The sequence below is a fragment of the Lathyrus oleraceus genome, chromosome 5 (genome assembly GCF_024323335.1).
Source record: "Lathyrus oleraceus cultivar Zhongwan6 chromosome 5, CAAS_Psat_ZW6_1.0, whole genome shotgun sequence".
In the NCBI taxonomy this organism is placed as follows: Eukaryota; Viridiplantae; Streptophyta; class Magnoliopsida; order Fabales; family Fabaceae; genus Lathyrus; species Lathyrus oleraceus.
In genome coordinates, this window is record NC_066583.1 from 634,149,201 (window position 1) to 634,172,219 (window position 23,019).

Consider the following 23,019-nt stretch of genomic DNA (forward strand, 5'->3'; position numbering starts at 1 on the left):
CCAAATATTCTGATTGAGTCTTCAAGATCTCCACATAGAAGTTAGGATATTCACCAAATATCTTAACTAATCCCAAAATATTAAATTAGTTAACACATGCCAGAATTAACTAATACAGTTTTATACACCTGCTTGATGTCACAGTCACGATGTCGTGACATCGTATCTGACATGTTGGTCCAGATGTTGAACTTCTTCAACCCAACATATTAAAACAACAGAGGTGATTACATTATTTGTTTTACAAAATTAATGCCAATCTTAAGGTACCAACACCTTGATTGATTAACACACAATGAGGAAGTTCTTTGTTTATTACTTTGAGCCTTCTTAAACCACCCTATAGTAATAGGTATATCATTTGCTAACCACTTTGAGCTTAGCCTTTCTTTCGGTGACTTATCCTTGATTTAAGTCGTATGACTAGAAAGATCTTATCTTTCCACCCTCTCTTTGGTGTTAGGTAGAATCGTTGTTCTTAAAGTGTATGGAAAAGATTAAGTTTGGGGTTTCTCTTGGAAGTGAGCAAAGTTTTAAGTTTGGGGTTGAGATACTAGAAAAAATTGGTCAAAGTTCAAAAAATTATGAGAACATAAGAAGTTGAAAAAGACACTTCTTCAAAAAAGAGGAAAGAAAATTAATGTTAAGCATAATAAGGACCACAATCGAAAAATCTCTAGTACCATCAAGAAGGAACAAAGAGGTATGATGATAGAAGGAGAACTAGGCGTGTAACTCCAAATATTTAAACCTACTTTCCTAAAAATATCCTACCCGAACATAAGCCAAGTTACAACCTAAAAAGTCCTCATGGTTTCTTTTATGAATTCTATTAGAACATGATAAAGCTAATCATAAACGATTTTGTATGTTGATTGAGAACATAAGAAGTTGAAAAAGACACTTCTTCAAAAAAGAGGAAAGAAAATTAATGTTAAGCATAATAAGGACCACAATCGAAAAATCTCTAGTACCATCAAGAAGGAACAAAGAGGTATGATGATAGAAGGAGAACTAGGCGCGTAACTCCAAATGTTTAAACCTACTTTCCTAAAAATATCCTACCCGAACATAAGCCAAGTTACAACCTAAAAAGTCCTCATGGTTTCTTTTATGAATTCTATCAGAACATGATAAAGCTAATCATAAACAATTTTGTATGTTGATTGAGAGATGACATTATCCATTGAGTGAGTCAAAGTGAGATGAGAGACAAGTTAAGTACTCGTCAAAGTTTGAGGATGTTTTTCGAATTTTCCGGATAGAAACCGGAAGCTAGAATGATGGTCAGGTAAAGAAAAAAAAATTATTTGGTGATGTTCAACTGTTATTATGCGACTTATTTTATGTTGGAATATGCAGTTGCATGCGAGTTACTTGAGGACAAGCAACAGTTCAAGTTTGGGATTGTGATGATAGTCTGTTAATGCATAAATTCGGCCAAAGAAACGGATCAAAACAAGTTAAAGAGGGGCAAAAATGAAGAATAAAGACCAAAGAATTAGGAAAAATAGTTAAGTGTGAAGAAACAGATCAAAACAAGTTAAAGACGAACAACAGTTCAAGTTTCTGACGAATTTTGGTCCATTCTGAAGGCTATAAAAGGGAATTTTCTGCACTTTTTTAAGGGTTACAAATTTTGGCATAGAGAGTACGATTTTGTAGCATCGGGGGTGGTTTTTTAGAGCATTTGGACCCATTGGAGGTCAATACTTCAAGGGATCTTATATGTTATTCTCTTCAATTGTTTTTGGTATTGGATTTTGAATTATGAGTAGCTAAATTCCTCTAGGTTAGGTTGTGTTATGATGAACTTATTTTAATATTATTGGGCAATATGTTGATTTGAATTTACATGAATGCTTTAATCTATAATTTTATTCAATTGTTTCTCATTCGTAATGCTTTTTATGTAAGATACTCTTTTTATCTGATTTTTGGTACATTGGTGTCGCATCCGCGAAAAACAACCGACGGGCTGAAACGAAAACAACACAGAGCCGCCACCGTGCGTTATTTATCCCAAAAGAGGGAAAGGAAACGCTCAGAGTAAACCTGGGAAAAGCATGGTCTCGCGACCAAAGAGAAAGGGTACGGGAGTCGGTTACGCAAGGGGAAGGTATTAGCACCCCTCACGTCCGTCGTACTCGACGGGATCCACGCTCTAAAGAAAGAAAAGGTTGCTAAAACAAACATCACACACACACGCCGAAGACAACACAGGAGGGGAAAGAGGAGAGAGGGCTCGCTAGGACATCGCGTCCTATGCCTACGTATCTCGTCTGGAACGAGAATCAGAGCTGCCGTAGTTCGGCTCACGCACGCCAAATAAGACACACACAAACACAGGCAAACCTGGAACCCGAATGCCAATCGCTGGACTTACATCGGCTTCCGAACCAAACAAACACAATCAGGATACGGACAGCCAATCGCTGGGCTTACATCCATATCCTGACACACAAGAAGAAACAAACAACAAGTCGCTAAGGAGTCGGGAACTCGAGCCTAGCAACTTATCAAGCAAACGCACACAAAAAGAAAAAAGAGTGCCCGGAGAGACCTCGCACGGTCTCCTGCCTACGTACCTCATCTGGTATGAGGATCAGGGCGACGTAGTTCCCCTGAATGGGAAAGAAATTCTAACCAGATACAAAGGGAGACACACTACTAGGGAGCTGTACTCGAGCCTAGTGTTATCATGCATCATTGCCCTATGTTATGGTTTCTATCCTAACTTGCTCAATAGCAAGCTAATCCTAACCAGGAAAAGCAAACACACATGCTCAATCAAAATAAAGCAAACATTCACATAGCACACACTATATCCAGTCAAGTGAGGCTCAAACAAGGGTGGACTGCCGAGGCAAGTCAACTGTACAGGGTAGTGTTTGCTCTTAACCCTGACATTGAGAGTCAGGGTGAAGCAGATGAAAGGTGAGTGAAGATGAGACTTCACAGCTCTTATCCCTGGCCAGGGAGAGCTTCAGACAAAGGAGCGTGGGTTCAGAATGGAGGAACCCTTCTACACTCAAGACTCTGACTCAACTGTGCAACAGCATAAGATCTTGGGTTAATGTCCCAATGCATCAACACAGTGGTGTGAGCAGAGGGACGACTCAACAGAATAGCGGGGGATGGATTGCACATCCCTTGGGTTCCGCCAATTGCCTCATAGAGGTCTTTACCTGCTTGGGGACAAAGTTAAACAATCACAAACATCGCCTCTTAAGGAGGACTTCAGACAGTTGCCTGGCTAAATAACAAGCCAGGTCTTCCAGACTACATGGAGACAAGAGAGTCTACCTCAACTGGTTTATACAACCAAGCAGCAGCACAGCAAGTTCTTAAAGAACTAAAGCGACTATGGTACCTGGAATCAATCAAGCACAGTCAGTATTCAAGTCACACAGTCAAAACAGACATCATAAGAATCAACAGACAATGTACAAAAACAATGCAATGTGCAAAGCACAACCAACTCAAGTGAGCCAAGCATCCTACAAAATGAACCAAGTTAGTTTACAGCAAGCAACCAAACTCAATTTAATCAACTTGCATTTTTCTCCTTAAAGCATTTGCATCTCAACCTGAAACACAACTCAAAAGTGAGAAGCAAGACCACTAGGACAAGCCTAGGGTCCAAAGGAGGTGAAAAATCCAAAACAGCAAGTGAAAATTAATCAAAACCAAGAATTATCAAACAAGAAGAGAATCCAATTGGTCTCACACCAAAACTATGCACCAAATCCATTTCACATACAAATTAAGTCCAAGTGTGCAATTGTGAACCACATATGAGCAAACAGAATGATCACACTCAAACAAATACCAAAACAGCTCAATAAATTCCACAAAAATTCCAGCCTAAACAGAACACATTCAATTAGTATCATATCAATTTTCATCTCATTTGGACAAGTGGAAGTAGGAAAATTCAATTCATAAAGTTCAGACAAGTTCAAGCAAGCCAACACAAGGCATCAAAACAATCATCATCTTCCAATAATCATAAAACAGTGACAATACATGATAAATGAATGGGATCAAAGCCAAGAGGACCCATAATGTGTCTAGAATTCACATGTCAAATTTCACACTCATACAATTAATAACCAGAATTTCACAAATCAAATGGTAACATGTGTCACAAAAAATCACAAAATGACCAAACAGAGGAGAAAATTCCAATCAATTAGGAAATGCATTCAATAAATCCATAAAAATTCACATGTCACCTCAACATACTAATGCTCAATCATGCAAAAATTCAATTCAATCCAATGTCCCTAAGCACATCAAATAAAATCATGAAGTTCATCAAGCTTGGTGTGACACAAATTGTCACACCTCTATTCAAAAATTCATATCTCATCAACCAGGGATCCAAAAATTGCAAACTACACATCAAAATCACCAGCAAAGAGTCAAGAATATGCACAAAAAATTTCATGAATTTCTATGGAAGCATCAGCATTTCATGAGTGATATGGCAAGGCATGTACAAATTGCATACATCCAAACAATCCCTAAGCATTTTATTTTCACACGTGCACAAAAATCACAAAAATCACCATAAGAAACTACACATTACAAGGAGAATCATGCAAAAAATCTCACAAAATTTGGACAAATGATGAATTAGTTATGGATTTTCTAAGTTCATGTATGAAAATGAAATAGAAAATGAAAAAGAAAATGAAATAGACATGAAATTAAATCCAGAAATGGCACAATTGTAATTTTTACTAACGAGCGCAAAACGACGTCGTGCTTCATTTATACAGTGGCGCTCTCTCATTGGCCAGATTCGGAGGGAAACACAAATTCAAACAAGGAAATGGCAAACGAAGATCAAACATGGCCTGGCTATCGTTCTTCATCCAGAACATTAACAGAATTCCAAAAATTGGCCAAGAACTTTTTTCAACCAAAATGAACAAACTATATACCATTAGAACCGTCTAAGCATGCACATCATGAGTATCCAATTGGTTTGACCTAACTCTAACTGTGCTAAGCGAATCAATCAAAGATAGGTTTCACATCAAATGTTCAAATCAAGATTTCTATCATAATTCTCAACCAAATCCAAAACCACGAGCATCATGATAATCTACATTGAAAGACCTACCAGAACCATATCACAATTCAAACAATTAAGGAGATCGAATCTTTACCTCTTGGAGATGGCAGATCGTGATTTGCGCGCTTCCAAGTCCAAATCACCAAAACAGAAGTAATTCAAGGCTATGGAAGTTGATTGGAAAAGGTTCCTCAGCTCAATGATGCTCCAGGTGCAAGAATCTTCAAAACTCCATGGATGAGCAAGCTTCCAACAGTTGCGAATCTTGAAGGTTTTGGCCTTGAATGTGTGAAACAGTCGTGTGCCAAGGCTCATGGAGCATGGATCGAGCAAGAATCAACAAGATTGATGAAGATTTGGATGAGAATTGATGAAAAAGTTGAAGAAGCTTTGAAAGAATTGGAGAGGTTTTGGATGAAAAAGTTTGTTAGATCTTGGAGAATGAAATGTGATTATGAATTCTGTTATAATTAGCCTCTTATACCACATACTAATCCACTTACTAATCACAATTAGCAAAATGACATGAAATTAGCAAAAATGTAGTTTTAAGTGAAATGTCAAAAATGCCTTTGCCAAACCAGCCAATGTAACAGTGCAACACCAATTCAAACAAGTTTAAAATGACATTTGTGATGTGTTGGAATTGGCCTTGTGTGAAAATCACATGTAATTCTCAAAATCACCATTTTACACCAAAAATACAAATAATCCACTTGAAAAATGACTTTTTGCCATGCTTATTTTTGATGAAATTTGATGATGCATCATGAAAGTACATGTGAAATGTGGTTTGCTCAAAGAAAGATCATCCATTTTGGTCATTCCATGTGAAAGTTATGCCACTTTGAATTTAGGCATTTTTGGAAAATGATTTGATCATATCTTGCCAACCATACATGAGAAATTCATGTTCTTGGACTTTTTGGAAAGGTGAGAGCAAGATCTACAACTTTCATGTTGAACAAAATTTCATTTGAAGCTTTTTTGGACATGTAATTTTGAGGTGAAAAACTTTCCATTTTTGGAAACTTTCATTACAAGTCACTTTCCATTTTTGGAAACTTTTCTCCTGACTTTATTTTCTTCATTCTCGATGTTTGAAATGTCAAATGAAACTTGTTTCAACATGAATGAAGTGTCTCTAACCCTCTCCCTCCTCCAAATCCATCAATTCAAGCACAGTTGACCACAGTTGACTTTTCTGACTGATAGATGAATTTGGTTGTGCATTGATCAAGTTGAGCCTCAAACTCTTGATGAAATGGCTCAAGGATGAAACCCTAGCTTCCATAATCTCAATATAAACATATGATGATCCCCATATCCATTATAGACCTCATCTCCTTGCCAAGCCCTGATTGGCCCAATACAACTGATTAGGGTTGACCAATGGTCAAAACCCTAATCTCAAGGTATCTGATCAATCTCTTGGATGATATCAAGACCATGATGATGATGATGTAGCATTGCAACCAAGATCAAGCTCAATCTCCTTGAGAATCAAAAACCCTAATTTGAATCCCACATCCTCAGATGATTAGTGATCAGTCCATAAACCCTCAGGCTGCATCTCAACCTCTTTTATCTTCTGATCAAGACTTAGGAGGATAACTTGCTCAATGTAGCCACATGATATGCAAATGCAATGTCTAATGACCTAAAAAATGCAATGCAATACGTTAGGCTAGTCCCAAGAGAGAAGGGCAAATTTTGAGGTGTTACAATTGGGAATACTAACCATTAGTCTATGAATTGGACCTAGGGAAATTGTCATGCTTACGCTAGTTAACTAGGAATAGGAGACCCCAAGTAGTGGCTAGTGAATTAACGTTTTGTTGTATCGCATAGTCCTACTTACAGTAGTGGATTAGGGATAGGAATCTCTGAGTAGTGATTAGTGAGCTATATCATAAGGGATTAGTTATAGTGGTTTTTTTAATTCGCTGTGGGATTATAGTGATGAGACTATTCATGTAAGTCATAAAAAATCAACAATAGAGAAATAGGGGATTCTAGACACAACTTGACTTCTTTCATAATTTTGTCTGAACTCTTTGTTATTTTCGCTTTGAAATCTAAACAGCCCCCCCCCCCCCTTACTATTTTCTATGCATTGTACATTTTTTATCTTGTTAAAAAGTAGTTCATGTGGATTCGATATTTTATTACTACGACATTATCAGTACACTTGTCGAGAAGTCATCACAAGCGAGGTAACGAAGGGCGTCATGAAAAGTAACCACTTAGCACCTCGATTATAAAAAAACCAAGGGGTAAAGATATTTGCACACGGGTTCGAACCCTGACATATGTACTTTTATTATTTACAAAAAAAAATGTCTCATACCTCTCGGTTTATTCACAAAACCGAGGAGTAAGATAGATTGTTTTTTTTAATTAAAACCCATTACATTGTTCAGAAATATGCTTTTATAATGGAAGTTTTTTATGTTTTATTCGGATCACTAATAGTAGTGTCTTGAGCGTTGATAGTCATGAAGTGAACGACAAATATTTGATCAACATAATCACTAATGGTTTTTTATGTTTAGGTAAAATACTTTAACCCTCGTTTTAATAGACAACTGAGGTAAATAACCTTTGTTTTCTTTTATATTTCATTGATTACAAAGAATATTGACAAAAGCTGATTATTTTATAATAAAATTTGATTATTTTATCCCTCGGTTATTAGGGAAACCGACGGGATAGATCATTTAGTTTATAAATAAAAAATATAATTTAAAAGAAATGTTCCCGAATTGTTGGTAATATGTGGTCTTTCCCCTCGGTAATATGAAAAAATCGAGGTAATATGTGATTTTTATATTTAAAAATAAATAAAACATCACACCTTGGAATCATATCACTAGAATAGTAACGATCGTCCTTATTAAAAACATGACATATCTTTTTAATTTATTTATATATTATTCAGGTCTCATTTTCACTTCCTCTTTTCCAATTTATTTATATATTATTCAGGTCTCATTTCATTTCCATCTCTTTGTGTCTTCAAATCTAGTTTAAAAGTCTTTTCTTTTTATTCAAAAAATGTCTACAAAAACCTTCAACGGAGATGAAAATCTTTTGTTCGTTATCAATAAAAAGTTTGTTGATTTCGATGAGTTGATAGACAAAGATTTTGATGTAATAAAAAATATTTCCAAACAAAAGTTGAAAGGTTACTTTGACATGCTTCATGGACCCATCTACACTAATCTCGTAACCGAGTTATGGTTAAACGCATTCGTTAGACAATCTAGTCAGACAATGCAGTCCAATGTATATGGCTTTCCTATCATCATTACTCCATCACTTATTGCTCAGACAATAAAGTGTGAAGAGAAAGGTAGTTGTATTAAACATTATAGATTCAACAATGTCTTCTCAACCCACATTCCCCTAATTTATGCCAACTACAATAAGTTCATCAGTCCTGCTACTCTCATCCTAATTGAAAAAGTTTAGCATCAACTTCTAGTGTCAAATCTTTGTCCAAGAGAGAAATAACTAGAAACGCTTACTTCAGATGACAAACATCTTTTGTACTTCCTTATCCACAACGTCAAAATTAATCTTCCTCTTACTATTTTTAACTTCTTAATGGAAGTGGTTGTGACCTCTCACAAGGAAATTACATTCCTCATACCATATGGAAGAGTTCTTTCTAAATTTTTCTCTCAGTTAGGGATAGTTAAAAGGATAAATAGAGTATGATTAACTGTTTAAGTTAAGCTAGGGGTGGCAAACGGGCATGCCCGCCTCGTTTAGGTCTGCCCCGCAAAAGTCCGCAAAAAAATGGGGCGGGGCGGGACGGTCATAGTTGAGGATGTGGGCCTAAAATTTAGACCCACCCCACAAAAAAGTGAGGGCGGGACGGGGAAAGCCCGCGGGTGTAGCACCTCAAATTTGCACCTATCATTGTACATACATTCTTATACTAGGTCATAGCATATCATGGTCCACTGCATAGCATTGCATTGTCCCATTTGCCTCAAGTGCAAGCCAATCAAGGAATTAGGTCAAACTGATCAGGAGATCAGTCAGTCAAGCAAGCAAGCACAATTCTCAAGGAGCCAAGGCCCTAGGGTTGGTCCAACATGTTCACATGACTTGGGGATCCATTTGAAGTGTTTTGGTCAAGGATTGGATGTTCAGAAGTCATCAGTCAATGCACAATCAGTCAGAAACCCTAAAAGTCAACTGTTGGTCAACTGTCCATTTAATCAGTGGTTTGATGGTTGGATTTGGTTTGAGAGAGCTTATTCATGTCCATATAAGCCTCATGTATCATGTCAAACACCATCATGGAAGAATTTGAAGCCAGATCAGAAATTTCCAAAAATGGAAACTGGACCTGTAATTGAAACTTACCAAAAATGGAAAGTCTTGATCCTCAAACTTACATCATGATACAAGCTTCAAATGAATTTTTGCCCAACATGAAAGTTGAAGATCTTGTTCTCCCATTTCCAAAAAGTCCAAGAACTCTCAATTCCCATGTGTGGTTGGCAAGTTATGATCGAATCGATTTCAGAAATTTTGGAACTTCAAAAGGCCATATCTCTCAAACCATTTGGCCAATTTGGGTGGGGTTTTTTCCTACAAGTCACATTTGATCCCCTCTTTCCAAAAATGTAACTTTCATTCACCAAAACTTCACCAATCAAAATGGCATTTTTGGACTTGCCTTAATTAATTTCAAGTGAGTTGATTTTTGACTTTTCAAAATACTCATTTCTAATCAATTCTACTATCCAAACATGGTCTGAAATTGCATTTAAGACATGTTGCAAAGGCATTTTATGCAGTACATACAGCCCATGCTAAGTTGCTTGAAAATGGGAAGAAAAGTACATTTTTCAACCACCACATCCCACATATCCATGAACCATGCTTTGTACCAAAAAAACAGAAAATCTTAACATCATATTCTGTCATTGGAAACATTGGTAGCAGCAGCCATAACACAAGAGATCACAGAAAACTCATTCTCTAAAAAACTTCATTTTTCACACTTTTGCAAAACCTGTCCAAAACTTCAAAAGAACTGAGCTTGGCCGTGGATTGTTTCACCAACATAGCAGTATTAGACATCATTTTCTGTCAAATGTAAACCCTATTAGAAGCTAAAAAAGACAGAACTCATTCACTCTAAAAGATTGGACTTCTTGCATTTTCCAAACTTCTTCCAAAAACCTTCAAAGAACACGACTTGGCCAGCCTTGTTCCATCATCCAAGCAACCTTGTGAGCTTGTTTTCACCATGTTTTCCCAACTGGAAGCACCTTTTTTAGCACTGTTCTCAAAGAGCTCAACCATGGCAGATGGGATTTCAAGCATAAGCCAACATTCCTGAGCCAAACAGCAATCATCATCCATCATTTGGAGGCTTATTGAGCATCTGTTTTAGGCCAACAACACCAAACAACATCTGTACCACGACTGTCCTTCAATTTTGGTAAGAACTCGAGTCACTCTTTTTTCTAAATCATGCATTGCTTTGTGTAGAGCTCTTTGTGCTGGTCATTTTGGAACTTGAACCACTAAAAATGGTTGGCTATTTTGAAAGTTATGCCATGTTAAAGTTTGATGTTTGAATACGCTTTTGCTTGTTTTTCTCTTAATAGCTCGAATCAATGTTAATGGTTGTGGGATTATTAGTGTACATGATGAGGTGAACACATTGATATATTGCTTTTTGATTTTGGCCACCATTTGTTCTTGCTGGAAATTTTTCGATTGAACATGTAGATACTGCATTTTTTTTTCTGCAATATGAATACTGAGCCTTTTTCCTTTACTGTACACGATGCTGGTTTTTTTCTTTTTCACTTGCCTTGCCGTTAGATCCCTAGGGCCGTACGTTCGCACAGTGCATGTGTTTTTAAGAAAGAAACACGCTGATTGGTCCAGCGGAGCAGCCTGCAGGAGCGCTATTGGCTCATGCTTCGCGTTGACCGAGCGCTGACCTTACAAATTAAATGAAACGCTGAGTTTCATACTCAGCAAAAGGGCGTTTTGGTCTTTTGGTTTTTTAAATATTCATTCCAACAATCATTATTTAATTCACTTTATTTTGTAATTTTTATTTCATTTACCATGCCAATCTTACAAAATTCATAGATCATTCATTTTAAATCCAAATTTCATGGGAATTTTTGCATAATGATCATCACAATCTCTAGTTTTTTATCATTTTTTTTTTCCAGATTTTTTGGTTGAGTAATTTTTAAATGGCCTTAGGGTTTGTGACATGTGACCAATTTTTGTACATCTTGCCAAAACATTTGTGAAATGGTGATACTTTATCCAATGGCTCCCAAATTTTTTGTGCTTAAACTAGACACACTCATGGTGATTTTGGTGTAGAGTTTGTGAATTTATCATTGCTGGTTTGTGAGATATGATTTTTTGAATTAGGGTGTGACAATTTGTGTTACACCATTGATGTCCAACTTCATGATTTTTGATACCATGCTTCTTGACCTCCAATTGATCTGATTTTTTGCATGAACCTACTCTTGTATGTCTAGTTTACATGTGAATTTTCTTGGAATTATTTGTGGCATTTCCTAATTGTTTGAGATTTTCTCCCCTGCTTGGTCATATGTTGACTTTTTGTGACACTTGTTCCCATTTCATTTGTGAAATTCTCATACTTTATTGGATGGACATGAAATTTTACATGAGATAACTAGACATCCTCATCTTTGCCATGGTTTTAGTCCCATTCATTTATCATACACCATCTCTGATTTATGATTTTTCTAAGTTGATGCATGCTTGGTTGACTTCATTGAGCATGTTCAAAATTGCTTTGACTTTCTGATTTTCATTGACTGCCTTCCACTTGTTCAAATGGGATGAAATTTGACATGCTTACCATGCTGTGGGTTGTGATTGATCATGATTTATTTGGTGATTTTTGGAAATGTTTAAGATTGCTTTTGAGTTAAGTCTTGCTGTTGACTTCTATGAGCTTCTAAATGCCATGCTTTGACCTAATTTGTTCATGAAATGATGATGATGGTTGATATGAATGTGAACCCAATTGGTTGTGTTTCTTAATTGTTTGAACATGATTTTGGATACTTGCCCTTTGCTGTTTTGACTTTTTCATTCCTTTTTGACCCTAGGCTTGTCCTAGTGGTCCTGTTACTCACCTTTGAGCTCATGTTTTCAGGTTGACCAACAAATGACCATTGAGATCAATTTCTATTGATTGAGTGTGCTTGTTTATCATGACTAACATGCTTGTTTTGTAGGTTGCTTGGCTCACATGCCTGGAACCTTGTGCATTGCACACCTATCTGCTTGTGCTGACCGTTAACCTCTGTTTCATTCTGATTTAACTTTGACTTGTATACTAACTGTGCTTGACTGATTTCAGGTACTTTAGTTGCTTTTAGTTCCTTGTGAACTTTGCTTTGCTTTGCTTGATAAGCAATTTGCATTGAGGTATACCTTTCTATCTTCATGTAGTCTGGAAGACCTGGCCTGTTACTTGGCCAGGCAACTGTCTGAAGTCCTCCTTAAGAGGCAATGTTTGTGATTGTTTACTTTGTCCTTGCATAGAGTCAAAGACCTCCTAAGTGAAGAGGCAATTGGCAGAACCCAAGGGATATGCAATCTATCCCCTGCTATTCAGTGTGTCCTCTGTTTTGCTCACACCACTGTGTTGATGCATTACAGATAAAAACCCAAGATCTTGTGTAATTGCACAGTTGAGTCAGTATCAAATGTGTAGAAGGGTTCCCACTTTCTGAACCCACACATTCTTGTCTTAAGCTCTCCCAGGCCAGGGATAAGAGCTGTGAAGTCTTATCTTCACTCACCTTTCATCTGCTTCACCTTAGCCCCTCAATGGCAAGGTTAAGAGCAACATTCACCCAGTTCCAGAGGTTTGTTTGTTGAGGTTGATATGACCCCTCGACTAAAACCTAACCCTTGTTTGAGCCACTTGCTTGTGTATAGTGTGTGCTATCTGTGCTTGTAGGATTGTTTGACTTGCTTCCTGTGCAAGTTAGGATTGTTTGACTTGCTTCCTGTGCAAGTTAGGATTGTTTGACTTGCTTCCTGTGCAAGTTAGGTTTAGTTTAGACTTGCTTCCTGTGCAAGTAGGTTTTGCTTGGCTTGCTTCTTGTGCAAGTTAAGTGTGTGTGTGGCTTGCTTCCTGTGCAAGTCATGACTAGGATAGGTTGGCTCCCTGTGCCAGTTAGCTAGAAACCTTAACTTAGGGATGAATTTGCATGACAACATCTAGGCTCGAGTCGTAGTCTCCCTAGTTGTGTCTCCCTCTGTTATCTGGTTAGGCTAGTCCTTTATCCCTCTGTAGGGGAACTACATCGCCCTGATCTTCATACCAGATGAAGTATGTAGGCAGGAGATTGAGCTGATCTCTCCGGGCGCCCTTTTTCTTTTTTGTGTGTGTTGTTTGACAGTTGCTAGGCTCGAGTGCCTGACTCCTTAGCAATTTGTTGTCTGTCTGTTTGAGTGTGTGCTTGACAGTTCTAGGCTCGAGTCCCCGACTCCCTATTAACTTGTTGCGTTATTGTGTGCTTGGAAGCTGATGTAAGTCCATCGAGTGGCAGTTAGGTTCCAGTGTGCGTGTGTTTGGTTCGGATGCTGATGTAAGCCCAGCTATTGGCATTCAGGCTCCACGTTTGCCTCTTTGTGTGTGTTTTGGTTCGGATGCTGATGTAAGTCCAGTGATTGGCATTTGGGCTCTACGTTTGCCTCTTTGTGTGTGTTTTGGTTCGGATGCTGATGTAAGTCCAGTGATTGGCATTTGGGCTCCACGTTTGCCTTTGCCTGTGTTTGTTCGTGTGCGTGTCAGCCGAGCTACGAATGCTCTGATTCTTCTCTCGTCCGAGAAGATACGTATGCATAGGATGCGACATCCTAGCGAGCATGTGTCGTTTCCCTAGTCCGAACTACTTCGACTCTGATGTCTATGCCTGATAGACTAAGTAGGCCCAGGACGCGATGTCCTGCCGAGTCAGTTTCAGTCAGTTTCTTGTGTCTCTTTCAGCCAGGGTGTGTGAGTGTTTGAGCAGTGTTTAGCAACCAATATTCCTTCCTTTTGTGCGTGGATCCCGCCGAGTACGACGGATGCGTAGGGGTGCTAATACCTTCCCTTCGCATAACCGACTCCCGAACCCATTCTCTTTGGTCGCGAGACCATGTCTTTTCCAGGTTTACTCTGAGCGTTTCCTTTCCCTCTTTTGGGATAAATAACGCACGGTGGCGGCTCTGTTGTTCTTGTTTTCCCGCCGGTTTTTCGCGTGATGCGACAGCGGGCACTGCACTATTTAAGCCTAAAAATGTAAAAAATTATGTAAATACACGTGACCGCAAAAACCCGCAAAAAAATGGGGCGGGGCGGGGCAGACACATTTGAGGGTGAGGGCCTAAATCCTTGGCCCGCCCTGCGCAAAAGTGCAGGCAAAACGGGCATGCCCAGCGGGCCGAGCCCGTTTTGCCAGCCCTAAGTTGAGTTGAGTCAGAAGTTTGAATATGTGGAATAGTTATTTGTTGTCCTGTTTTTTTGTAATCTGTAATTGATTATCAATGAAAATTTCCCTTTCATTTTCAATCGTATTATTGCCTAATATTCTTTATTGATAACAATGATTTTGAGTTTTACTAATTAACTTTAAAAAAAATGAAGAAAAAAAATTTTAATACAGAAAAAATGGAATATGGAAATGCGCCATGTGAGAACTAATAATCAAACCATTAAAAAAAACATAAAAATAATATAACCGGGATTCGAAGCGACCTCCATAATATTTATATTCCCTCGGTTTTTATAAAAACCGAGCTAATAGATTATATTAAAAGTAAAACAGTGCCCCCTTATAGATATATTCCTTCGGTTTTATGGAAAACCGAGATAACAGGTTGTTAGCTTGACGCTATCAGGAGCTATACTCTCATTTTTTAGCATATTTGAGGTGAAAATTTCGTCATAAAAAATGTTATTTGTAGTAGTAGACACCTTCAGATGACTCACTGAGGGTCGTTTTCCACTCCATACTTCTTCAGGAACCTTGTTCTTTAGTTTCTTGGTAGGGCACCTGTTCAAAATATAAACAACAGTAATAACTGCTAACCCCATAAGGATTTTGGCAAGTTCTTTTGTTTTAACATGCATCTTGTCGTATCCAATATGGTCTGATTTCTTCTTTCTGCTATTCCATTATGTTGAGGCGTGTAAGGAGCAACTACCTCATGATCAATACCATATTTTGCACAAAACTCTTAAAATATATTGGATGTTAATTCGCCACCTTCATATGTTCGCAGAATCTTGATCTTTTTTTATCTCTGATTTTCGACAAGCATTTTGAATCTCTAAAAGATTGAAAATACTTTGTCTTTACGTCTGATCACATATATCCAAAGATTTCGACTGTACTCATCGAAAAATGAGACAAAGTACCCGTTTCTACCAATGGTATGATCCTCAAACGGGACATATACATTTGAATGTACTACTTCTAGTATGCAGGAGGATCTCATTGGCATAATCGAAATTAAAGACTTTCTGGATTTATTCCCTACTAAGCAACCTTCACAGAGTTTGTTGGGCATCATAAGACTTGGTATACCAGTCACCATATCTTGAGTAATCAGTTGATTGAGTGACCTAAAATTCAAATGTCCAAACCTCGAATGCCACAACCAACCATGCTTGTGGTCGATAACTATTTTTAGGCATTATACCTCATTCGAACTGATCATGATCTTGAATGTCCTATTCTTCGACAGAGGAGATTTCATAACCACTGAGAAACCTTTTTTTTACCAATTGTCCAACACTTAGCATATTGCATTTCATGGCAGGTACATAGAGTACACCTTTGATCATAGTTTTTGCTTCATTAATCATTTGAATGATTATGTTATCGATACCTTCTTGTAACAAGCTATTATCTGCAAACCTGGCCTTGCTCTTCTTCGACTTGTCAAAAAAATTCTAACCACACTCTTCAACTAGTCATGTGATTCTAGCAGTTTGTGTCAAGGAATCGGGTCTTTGAGTCGATATGCTCATATGCAACTTCATTCATAAACACCATACCATCAGAATCATTTGAATCTTGACGTGCAAGATTTGCTCCTTCATCATACTTGCCTTTTGTCATTCCATTGTGTTTCTTGTACCAACAATTCTTGGCCAAGGGACCCCACTTTTGCAGTTATAGAATTGTGCATTTTTCTTATCTTGTTTGTCTTTCTGATATGAGATTCCTTCTCCTCTTTTCGAGGATTCATAAGCCTTATCATCAATCTTATGCTTTTGTGGATTCACCCAAGACTTCTTGTTGTGAGTCTTGTCTCCTTTTCCCTTGAACTTGTTTAAACCATCATTCTTTTTCCATATCTGGGCTTGAAGTGCTTGTGTTGAATCTTGAACCCCTTTCCTCTCGACAATTCTTAACTCATGTACCTCCAACGAACCAACCAAATCTTTCAGTTTCATAGTTTCAAGATTGTTGAATTCTTGAATGACTACGATAACATGATCAAAGGGAGAGGTCAATGTACACATTACCTTCTCAACTATCATATTATCAATTAGGACTTCATCATAACCTTTCATGAGATGAACAAGATTCTGCACCTTAGAGACATAGCCTGCAATCTTTTCATCTTCTCACATATGCAGTAACTCATACTGCCTTCGCAGTGTCTACAATTTGACAACTTTAACCTTCTCACCACCTTCATAATACTTGACAAGAATATCCCATTGCCTCTTTCGTTGATTCATCATGAGAAATTCGATCAAAATTCGTCGTATCTACCGTAGATTGAATACAGAACGCAACCTTGCAATCTCTCTTCTTCACATCCTTGTGAGTACTCTGAATGTCGTTTGTGTTTTGGGCAAGCTCGGGAGCGCCATTAGGAACCACTTCTAGGGTTTCATATAAACCAAACAATGATGTTACATCACATGATGATATATTAAATATATGTTGACAAGACAAGAGAGTATGCTCATATGCAACAAAGTTTAACTAACCTCTCCTTCCTCCAATGATACACTTTCTTTAATAGCCTATGTTCACCAATGAAATGAAAATAATCTCCGAAGAAAACAATCTACCCAATTTTACATAGAAGAATTAAAATTTTAAAAGTGATTATAAGAAATGGTTTTTCCGAATGGAGTGAACAATGACAAAATTTAACACTAAATGATAGGGCCTTGATTTGTCTAGAGCCTAGGTTAAGTGTTAAATATTACTCCCTCCGTTTCAAATGTCTCGAACTTAGATTTTGTGTTAAATAATTATTTTATACTCAAAATTTTACATTTAATGAAAAAGAAATAAGTTTAAGTTGATACATCAGCGTGCAATCGACACATATTCGTAGTGCTCACAAGTTTGCCTACACCATGTAATTCTTATTTTCTCTTATTTTCTCTTCTTCCATTTAGAAGAGTCATCTGCTCATAGACCATTATTGAATATTTCATTAAAAATGGAGTTTCGCTCAAAACAAATTCACACAAAAAGAAAATTTGTTTTTGCTTTTTCTACTCTTTGAATTTTCACATTCCCTTCTCCGTTGAAATTTTCGACTTTTTTTTTGTTTCGAGTAGTTTCAGTCTCCCCATCCCTCAATGATATAGTTTCTTTAATATCTGTGGTCACATCTACTACTCCCTTGTAATGAGTTTAAAAAGTGGAATGTTTTAGGTGGGTGGAAGAGGATCAGAATCTGGTTTTTGTGTTTTCCTAGAATCTCAAGAATCTCAGATATTTTTTTCTCCCCCACTTATCAATATCTCCTATGTTGATAAGAATTCCACCATGGACTATGATTAGAATCCCTCTTGCATGATATTTAACAACCTAGTTGGTCCCTGTAAACTTTGCACCAGCAAGACTAGTGCAAAAACATTCATTACCAACATAGTGTGATTATAGATATTAATGCAAAATATCTCAATAGTGTTACATCATAATATTACTTCCTACAGTATCTTTACAAATATCTGTGGTTATAGACACTTACACTGTTACTCTATAGTTACTAAAAAGCATAACACAAAATTAGAATCTTGACACATTGAAGTGCTTTCATGTGCAATTTTATACCAGAAACACTGTCTCCTACTTGGAAAATCAAAGAAGATCTAATAACATTGAAAGGGACAAATAATTATAGCCAAACCTAGAGGAACATGGACCTCTAGAAAATATTTGATTATTTAAACTTCATATTTGTTTACAGTTAGAAAGAATAATTTTTTTTTTGTCAAGAATTGATCTAACCTGAGCTACATACCACAATATGTAACTTCTTACTACTTAGAAGTTTAACACTATTGCTCAAAGCAAAAGAAAAGATTATATATAATAGCACAAATGAAAGATGACCAAAAGAAAGCTTAGTTACTACTGTTTTCACCCGAATTTGAAAGCCTCAAACCGCTTGAATGGCGTTGTTTTTGCCACTGTTTAGATCAGAGCCACCAACCGGAGCATTTGCGTGGAATGCCGATTGTCTTGAGGGCTCTCCTAACAACTTCAAGGAAAGAGGGGAAGGCTCTCTATCACGCACGTGTGTTTCCCCGATGCTCAAATGAGACATCCCCACAAGTTCATCAACGTTGACGGGTTCCTTAGGAATGACCGGTATCGGCTTGAGAACCTGATGATGACTATGATGAGATGTGTCTCCACCGTTGGATACTTCAAAGGGAGCTCCAATTGTTGGCCATATGGAAAATGAGACAGGTAAATAAGATGGAAAGAACCCGTGAGTCATTGGCGTCAATCCCTTTGATCCCATTGGAGTTTCATTGCCCTCGTCTACGTTTTCTTCGGAAGTAGTTTCCATTGGTTCATATTCCGTCTTGAGAGAGAGATTTAGTGACGGCTGCGATTTTCCATTACAAGGTTGTTGTGAGTTCTCAGAAGGTGGAAGTAGTACTTGTTCTTCTGGCATTGAAGTTGAATCTGGACACTGACATGATTTTCGAGAAGAAAAGAAAAAAGTTAGCTACAGCAGACATACAAGCATGTGTCTGCATGAAGACTGCTCAAAATAAGATATAATGAATGAAGACTAACCATATCCGGAGCCATGTCGAAAAGACTCGAACGTCTCTTTCTCCTGGTAGCATTACTTTGCCGGATAAAGTACTTCTGCGCGTGACTTGCTACTTGAGTAGGGGTCCTTGACACAACAAAATTACGTGCTATCCCACGCCAGTCTCCTTTGCCTAGTTTATGGAGTCCAACCAAGAACAATCGGTGCTCTTCTTCAGTCCATGGAACACCTAAAACACACGAAATGCGCATATTGAATGAAGTAATCCAATCATCAAGACAAGAGGGTACTTGGCCTGCTTAATGAATCAACTATCCGAACAAACTTACAAAGCTTATGAAAGAAATGATGCAGACAAGAGTAACACATGAAATCACAATTTCAGGAAAAATATTACAAAAACAGTAACAATTATTTGACAGTTACAATCACAATTTTTGCATTTAGCCCTTAATTTTTCTAGTAAAGAATCAAAGCAAGGGTGTAAAAAACCTAAGATCATGATTCAACCGCCTGTATTAAAGCCAGAGACAACAGCGGTTACATGAAATATTCAGCTGATAAGCTGATCATAATTAGCACTCATATGTCCTGCTAATTTACCCCATTTTAGAAGAAAAAAACTTAATAATGCCCATAATTCCTTCTAATCACACTCCATAATTATCCTCCTAACTGAATAAAGAAAATGTTCAACATTTCTTATATTTGCAAGATATATTGAATATACTTACTTCTCTATTTAATAATTTATGTACTTATCATTAAACATTGCTCAAAAAACTTGAAAACATTTGAAAAAGTTTTTTTTATCGGTAGACAAAATGGTAATAATCACTATTAATTAGGGGTGGAAAAACGGCAAGTCTTTACCCGCATTTTTTTCGAAGCGAGCCAAAGTTTTAGGTTCGCACCCTCTTAAGAAATGTGGTTGGACTATTAACACACCCTCTAATATATCTGTCCTGCCCCGCCCTATTTTATTGCATGCGCGGGCAATAACAAAAGGTTTTTGCAATTTTTAAATTTTAAGGATGCAGAGTCCGTAGGCCCACCCACCCTTTTTTTTCCGAGACGGATCAAGGTTTTAAGCTCGCGCTCTATGCAATGCTTATTTGCTACCTACTATTAATTAGAGTTTGAATTCTGGCGATCGCGTTCAATATTGACTTTTGCTAGTTGAGTTAGAATTTGTAATCAGAAAACTACATAAAACATATGGAACATTTAAAAAAGTTACATGCAGAATTGTTGTCAAAGCATAAATTCCGAATGAGAATTTAGAACATTCCCTTGTTGTCCTACTATTAATTCAACCGCTACAAGCTCCAATCAAACAAAATTGACATTAAATGTTCCGTATTTATCAAAACTACTCCTCATGAACATTAATAACATTAAATACCTCATTGCGTGACCAATCAAACAAAGCGAGTTCATATAGAAAAGCAAATCAAATACGCTTACAATATGTGGTTTTAATTATTAAAAAAAGTGAAAGGAAAATAATCATACTTATGCTAAAAAAAAAAAGAAAAGAAAAAGGAAAAACCTTTTTTTCTGTCGCTGCGGCGGATAGCGAAGCTGGAAACATTGGCGGCGTCATCAGACAAATAACCTTCCGGTTCGTTCGGCGGGTCAGAACACGGTGAACCGGGATTAAGAATCGAACCAGGATTAAGCGATGAAGAAGAAGAACAATGGTGATGATTAGCTAGCGTTAGGTTCCCCATACTCGCACTCTTTTTAATAATTGATCCATCCGTTAATCTAACACCAAAAAGCCTAACCCCACCGCCACCTCCTCCGCCTCTTGACGGACATGTCCGTGAGTTATGACCGTTGTTGCTGCAGTGAGAGCACCGCCGAGTCATACCGATTCACCGCCACCTGACTCGGTCGAATGAAGAACCAATGAACAACAATAGCAACTTGTGCTATATTTTGATTGATATAGAAATAGAATCAAATATTGATAGATAGAAAGAAAAATATTAAGTAGAGATTAAAAAAATAAAAAATAAAAATGCATGCGTTTTGGTTAATTAAGGAAAATGAGCTTGGATAATTCTGGATTATTTTTTGTTAAACCTGAGGTTATATCTGGAATTCTAACTTAACGTCTTAAATGGGAGTATAATAGTAGAACGCGGTGCATCGTTGGTTTTGTTTTTTGAAATCCCTGTTTTACCCTTTTCGTGGATAATCGATTTTGGAAAATAAGTAATTATAGCGTGTAATGAGAAAGAGTTGGTCAAATTGGATTAGCTTGGTGAGTGTTTGATTATTTAAGGGAAAGAATGGTTGGAGGAAGCAAACATGGATATGGTAAGAGGTTTTTATTTTCTTTTATTGTGCTATATACTTTGAAAATCTAGTTATTTCAAGAGTTATTCATGGAGATTAAATTGGAATTAGAAATCTAGAAATGGCCAATGAATATAGTTGGGGATGAGAAATAATAGGTGGTGTGGATAGCTGCTTTACGTGGAGTTTAAGATATTATATGTCATATATATCTATTTATTCACCTAATATGATCCAAAAAGAAAGGAATATTTTTTTATTATGTTTGTTATTCTTGCAATCTCCTCTTTTCAAAGATGTTAACTAATTAGAAATATTTGCAAGCACATTTTGTTTGTTAATTATTTTGTTACGATATAAATTGTATTAAAATATTTTAAAATTAACTAAGATACAATCCTATCAAATCAACTATATTTTGACAATCATGTAAGATATATTAGTTATATTAAACAATAATTTCAATGATATAAGAATTAATTCTTCAAAATAATGATCGTGAAAGGGACATTGATATCCTTAAAATATAAATGGTGTTCTCAATATTTTTTTCTTAAATTAATTTAATTTAAATAACATGATTAACAAGTTTATTATTGCCTAGTATCATTGTATGATACTATAATTCTCAGAATTGATTTAAATTTTGCAATAACATAATAGTTGTGTCAAGGACTTTGTTAACCTCTCCTTAGAGATTTTGTTATGCTTAAGTAACAACTTACCTAGATATTGTAGAACCAAGGATTTGATATGTTAGACCTATTGATGATTTGTTTTAGTTAGAAAATTAAAAGTACATGTAATTTTGTACAAGTTCCCATAGAATATGTCACTTGAAAATGATAATTACTTGTTAAATAGTATTCTCTCTGTTTTTTATTATAAGTCGTTTTTGACTTTTCACACGTATTAAAAAATGTAATAATTGTGGTATGAAAAAGAGAAATTATGAAGGATTTTACAAAATTATCCTTCATTAATGGTATTGCAAAAACAAATTGATATAATTGAAGGGAGAGAGAAGAATAAATATTTAAGGGTATAATAGAAAAAATAACATTAATGACTCATTGATATTATAAAATGATTTATATTTTGGTACAAAATATTTTTCCAAATGACTTATAATAAAAAACGGAGGTAGTATAATGAGATCAAATTTACTTATAAATGGATTTAAAGTAATGATAATATTTTATTCATTGCAAGCATTAGTAATTGTAGTTAAAAAATACAATGTAGGGTTGTCTAAGGATTTTATAGTTGGTGTAGATCAAGCTCGTATATGGATGTTGAGAAGTTATGTATCTATGTGGTTTATGAGTCAATTGTATTTCTTACAAACTTTGCAGTTGAGATATTTATAGAGGTCTATTGGGCCTGAATACTTGGGCACATGAGTAATTATTATGCCTCTCTTAAGAGTGTGAGGCTGTTATTTTCCCTATTCTTCAAGAGGACGTGGTGTTCCCCTTTGATTAGGTCTTCATACGATTAATGCCCAAGGACACGTCAGTCCCACATTTGATGAGTGGGAA

The 23,019-nt window shown here is 36.6% G+C and overlaps 1 protein-coding gene across 1 annotated transcript; it reads right to left on the reverse strand.

Moving 5' to 3' along the window:
* Window positions 1-18,277: 18,277 nt before the first annotated feature.
* LOC127087426 (transcription factor MYBS3) lies at window positions 18,278-21,596 on the reverse strand. Its single transcript, XM_051028320.1, has 3 exons — window positions 20,724-21,596; window positions 19,192-19,400; window positions 18,278-19,084 (listed from the first exon to the last, which is right to left on the reverse strand). Exons 1-3 carry the CDS (start codon window positions 21,043-21,045, stop codon window positions 18,542-18,544), a joined length of 1,074 nt encoding a protein of 357 aa, XP_050884277.1. The 5' UTR covers window positions 21,046-21,596; the 3' UTR covers window positions 18,278-18,541.
* Between the last annotated feature and the right edge of the window lie 1,423 nt (window positions 21,597-23,019).

What these genes read in the sequence shown, in the direction of transcription:
- LOC127087426 (XM_051028320.1), bottom strand. Translation starts at nt 21,045, where the DNA reads ATGACTCGGCGGTGCTCTCACTGCAGCAACAACGGTCATAACTCACGG. An exon ending in CCGCAGCGACAGAAAAAAAG is followed by an intron (nt 19,401 to 20,723) that starts GTTTTTCCTTTT and finishes CGTGTGTTTTAG; the next exon opens with GTGTTCCATGGACTGAAGAA. An exon ending in TCGACATGGCTCCGGATATG is followed by an intron (nt 19,085 to 19,191) that starts GTTAGTCTTCAT and finishes AAATCATGTCAG; the next exon opens with TGTCCAGATTCAACTTCAAT.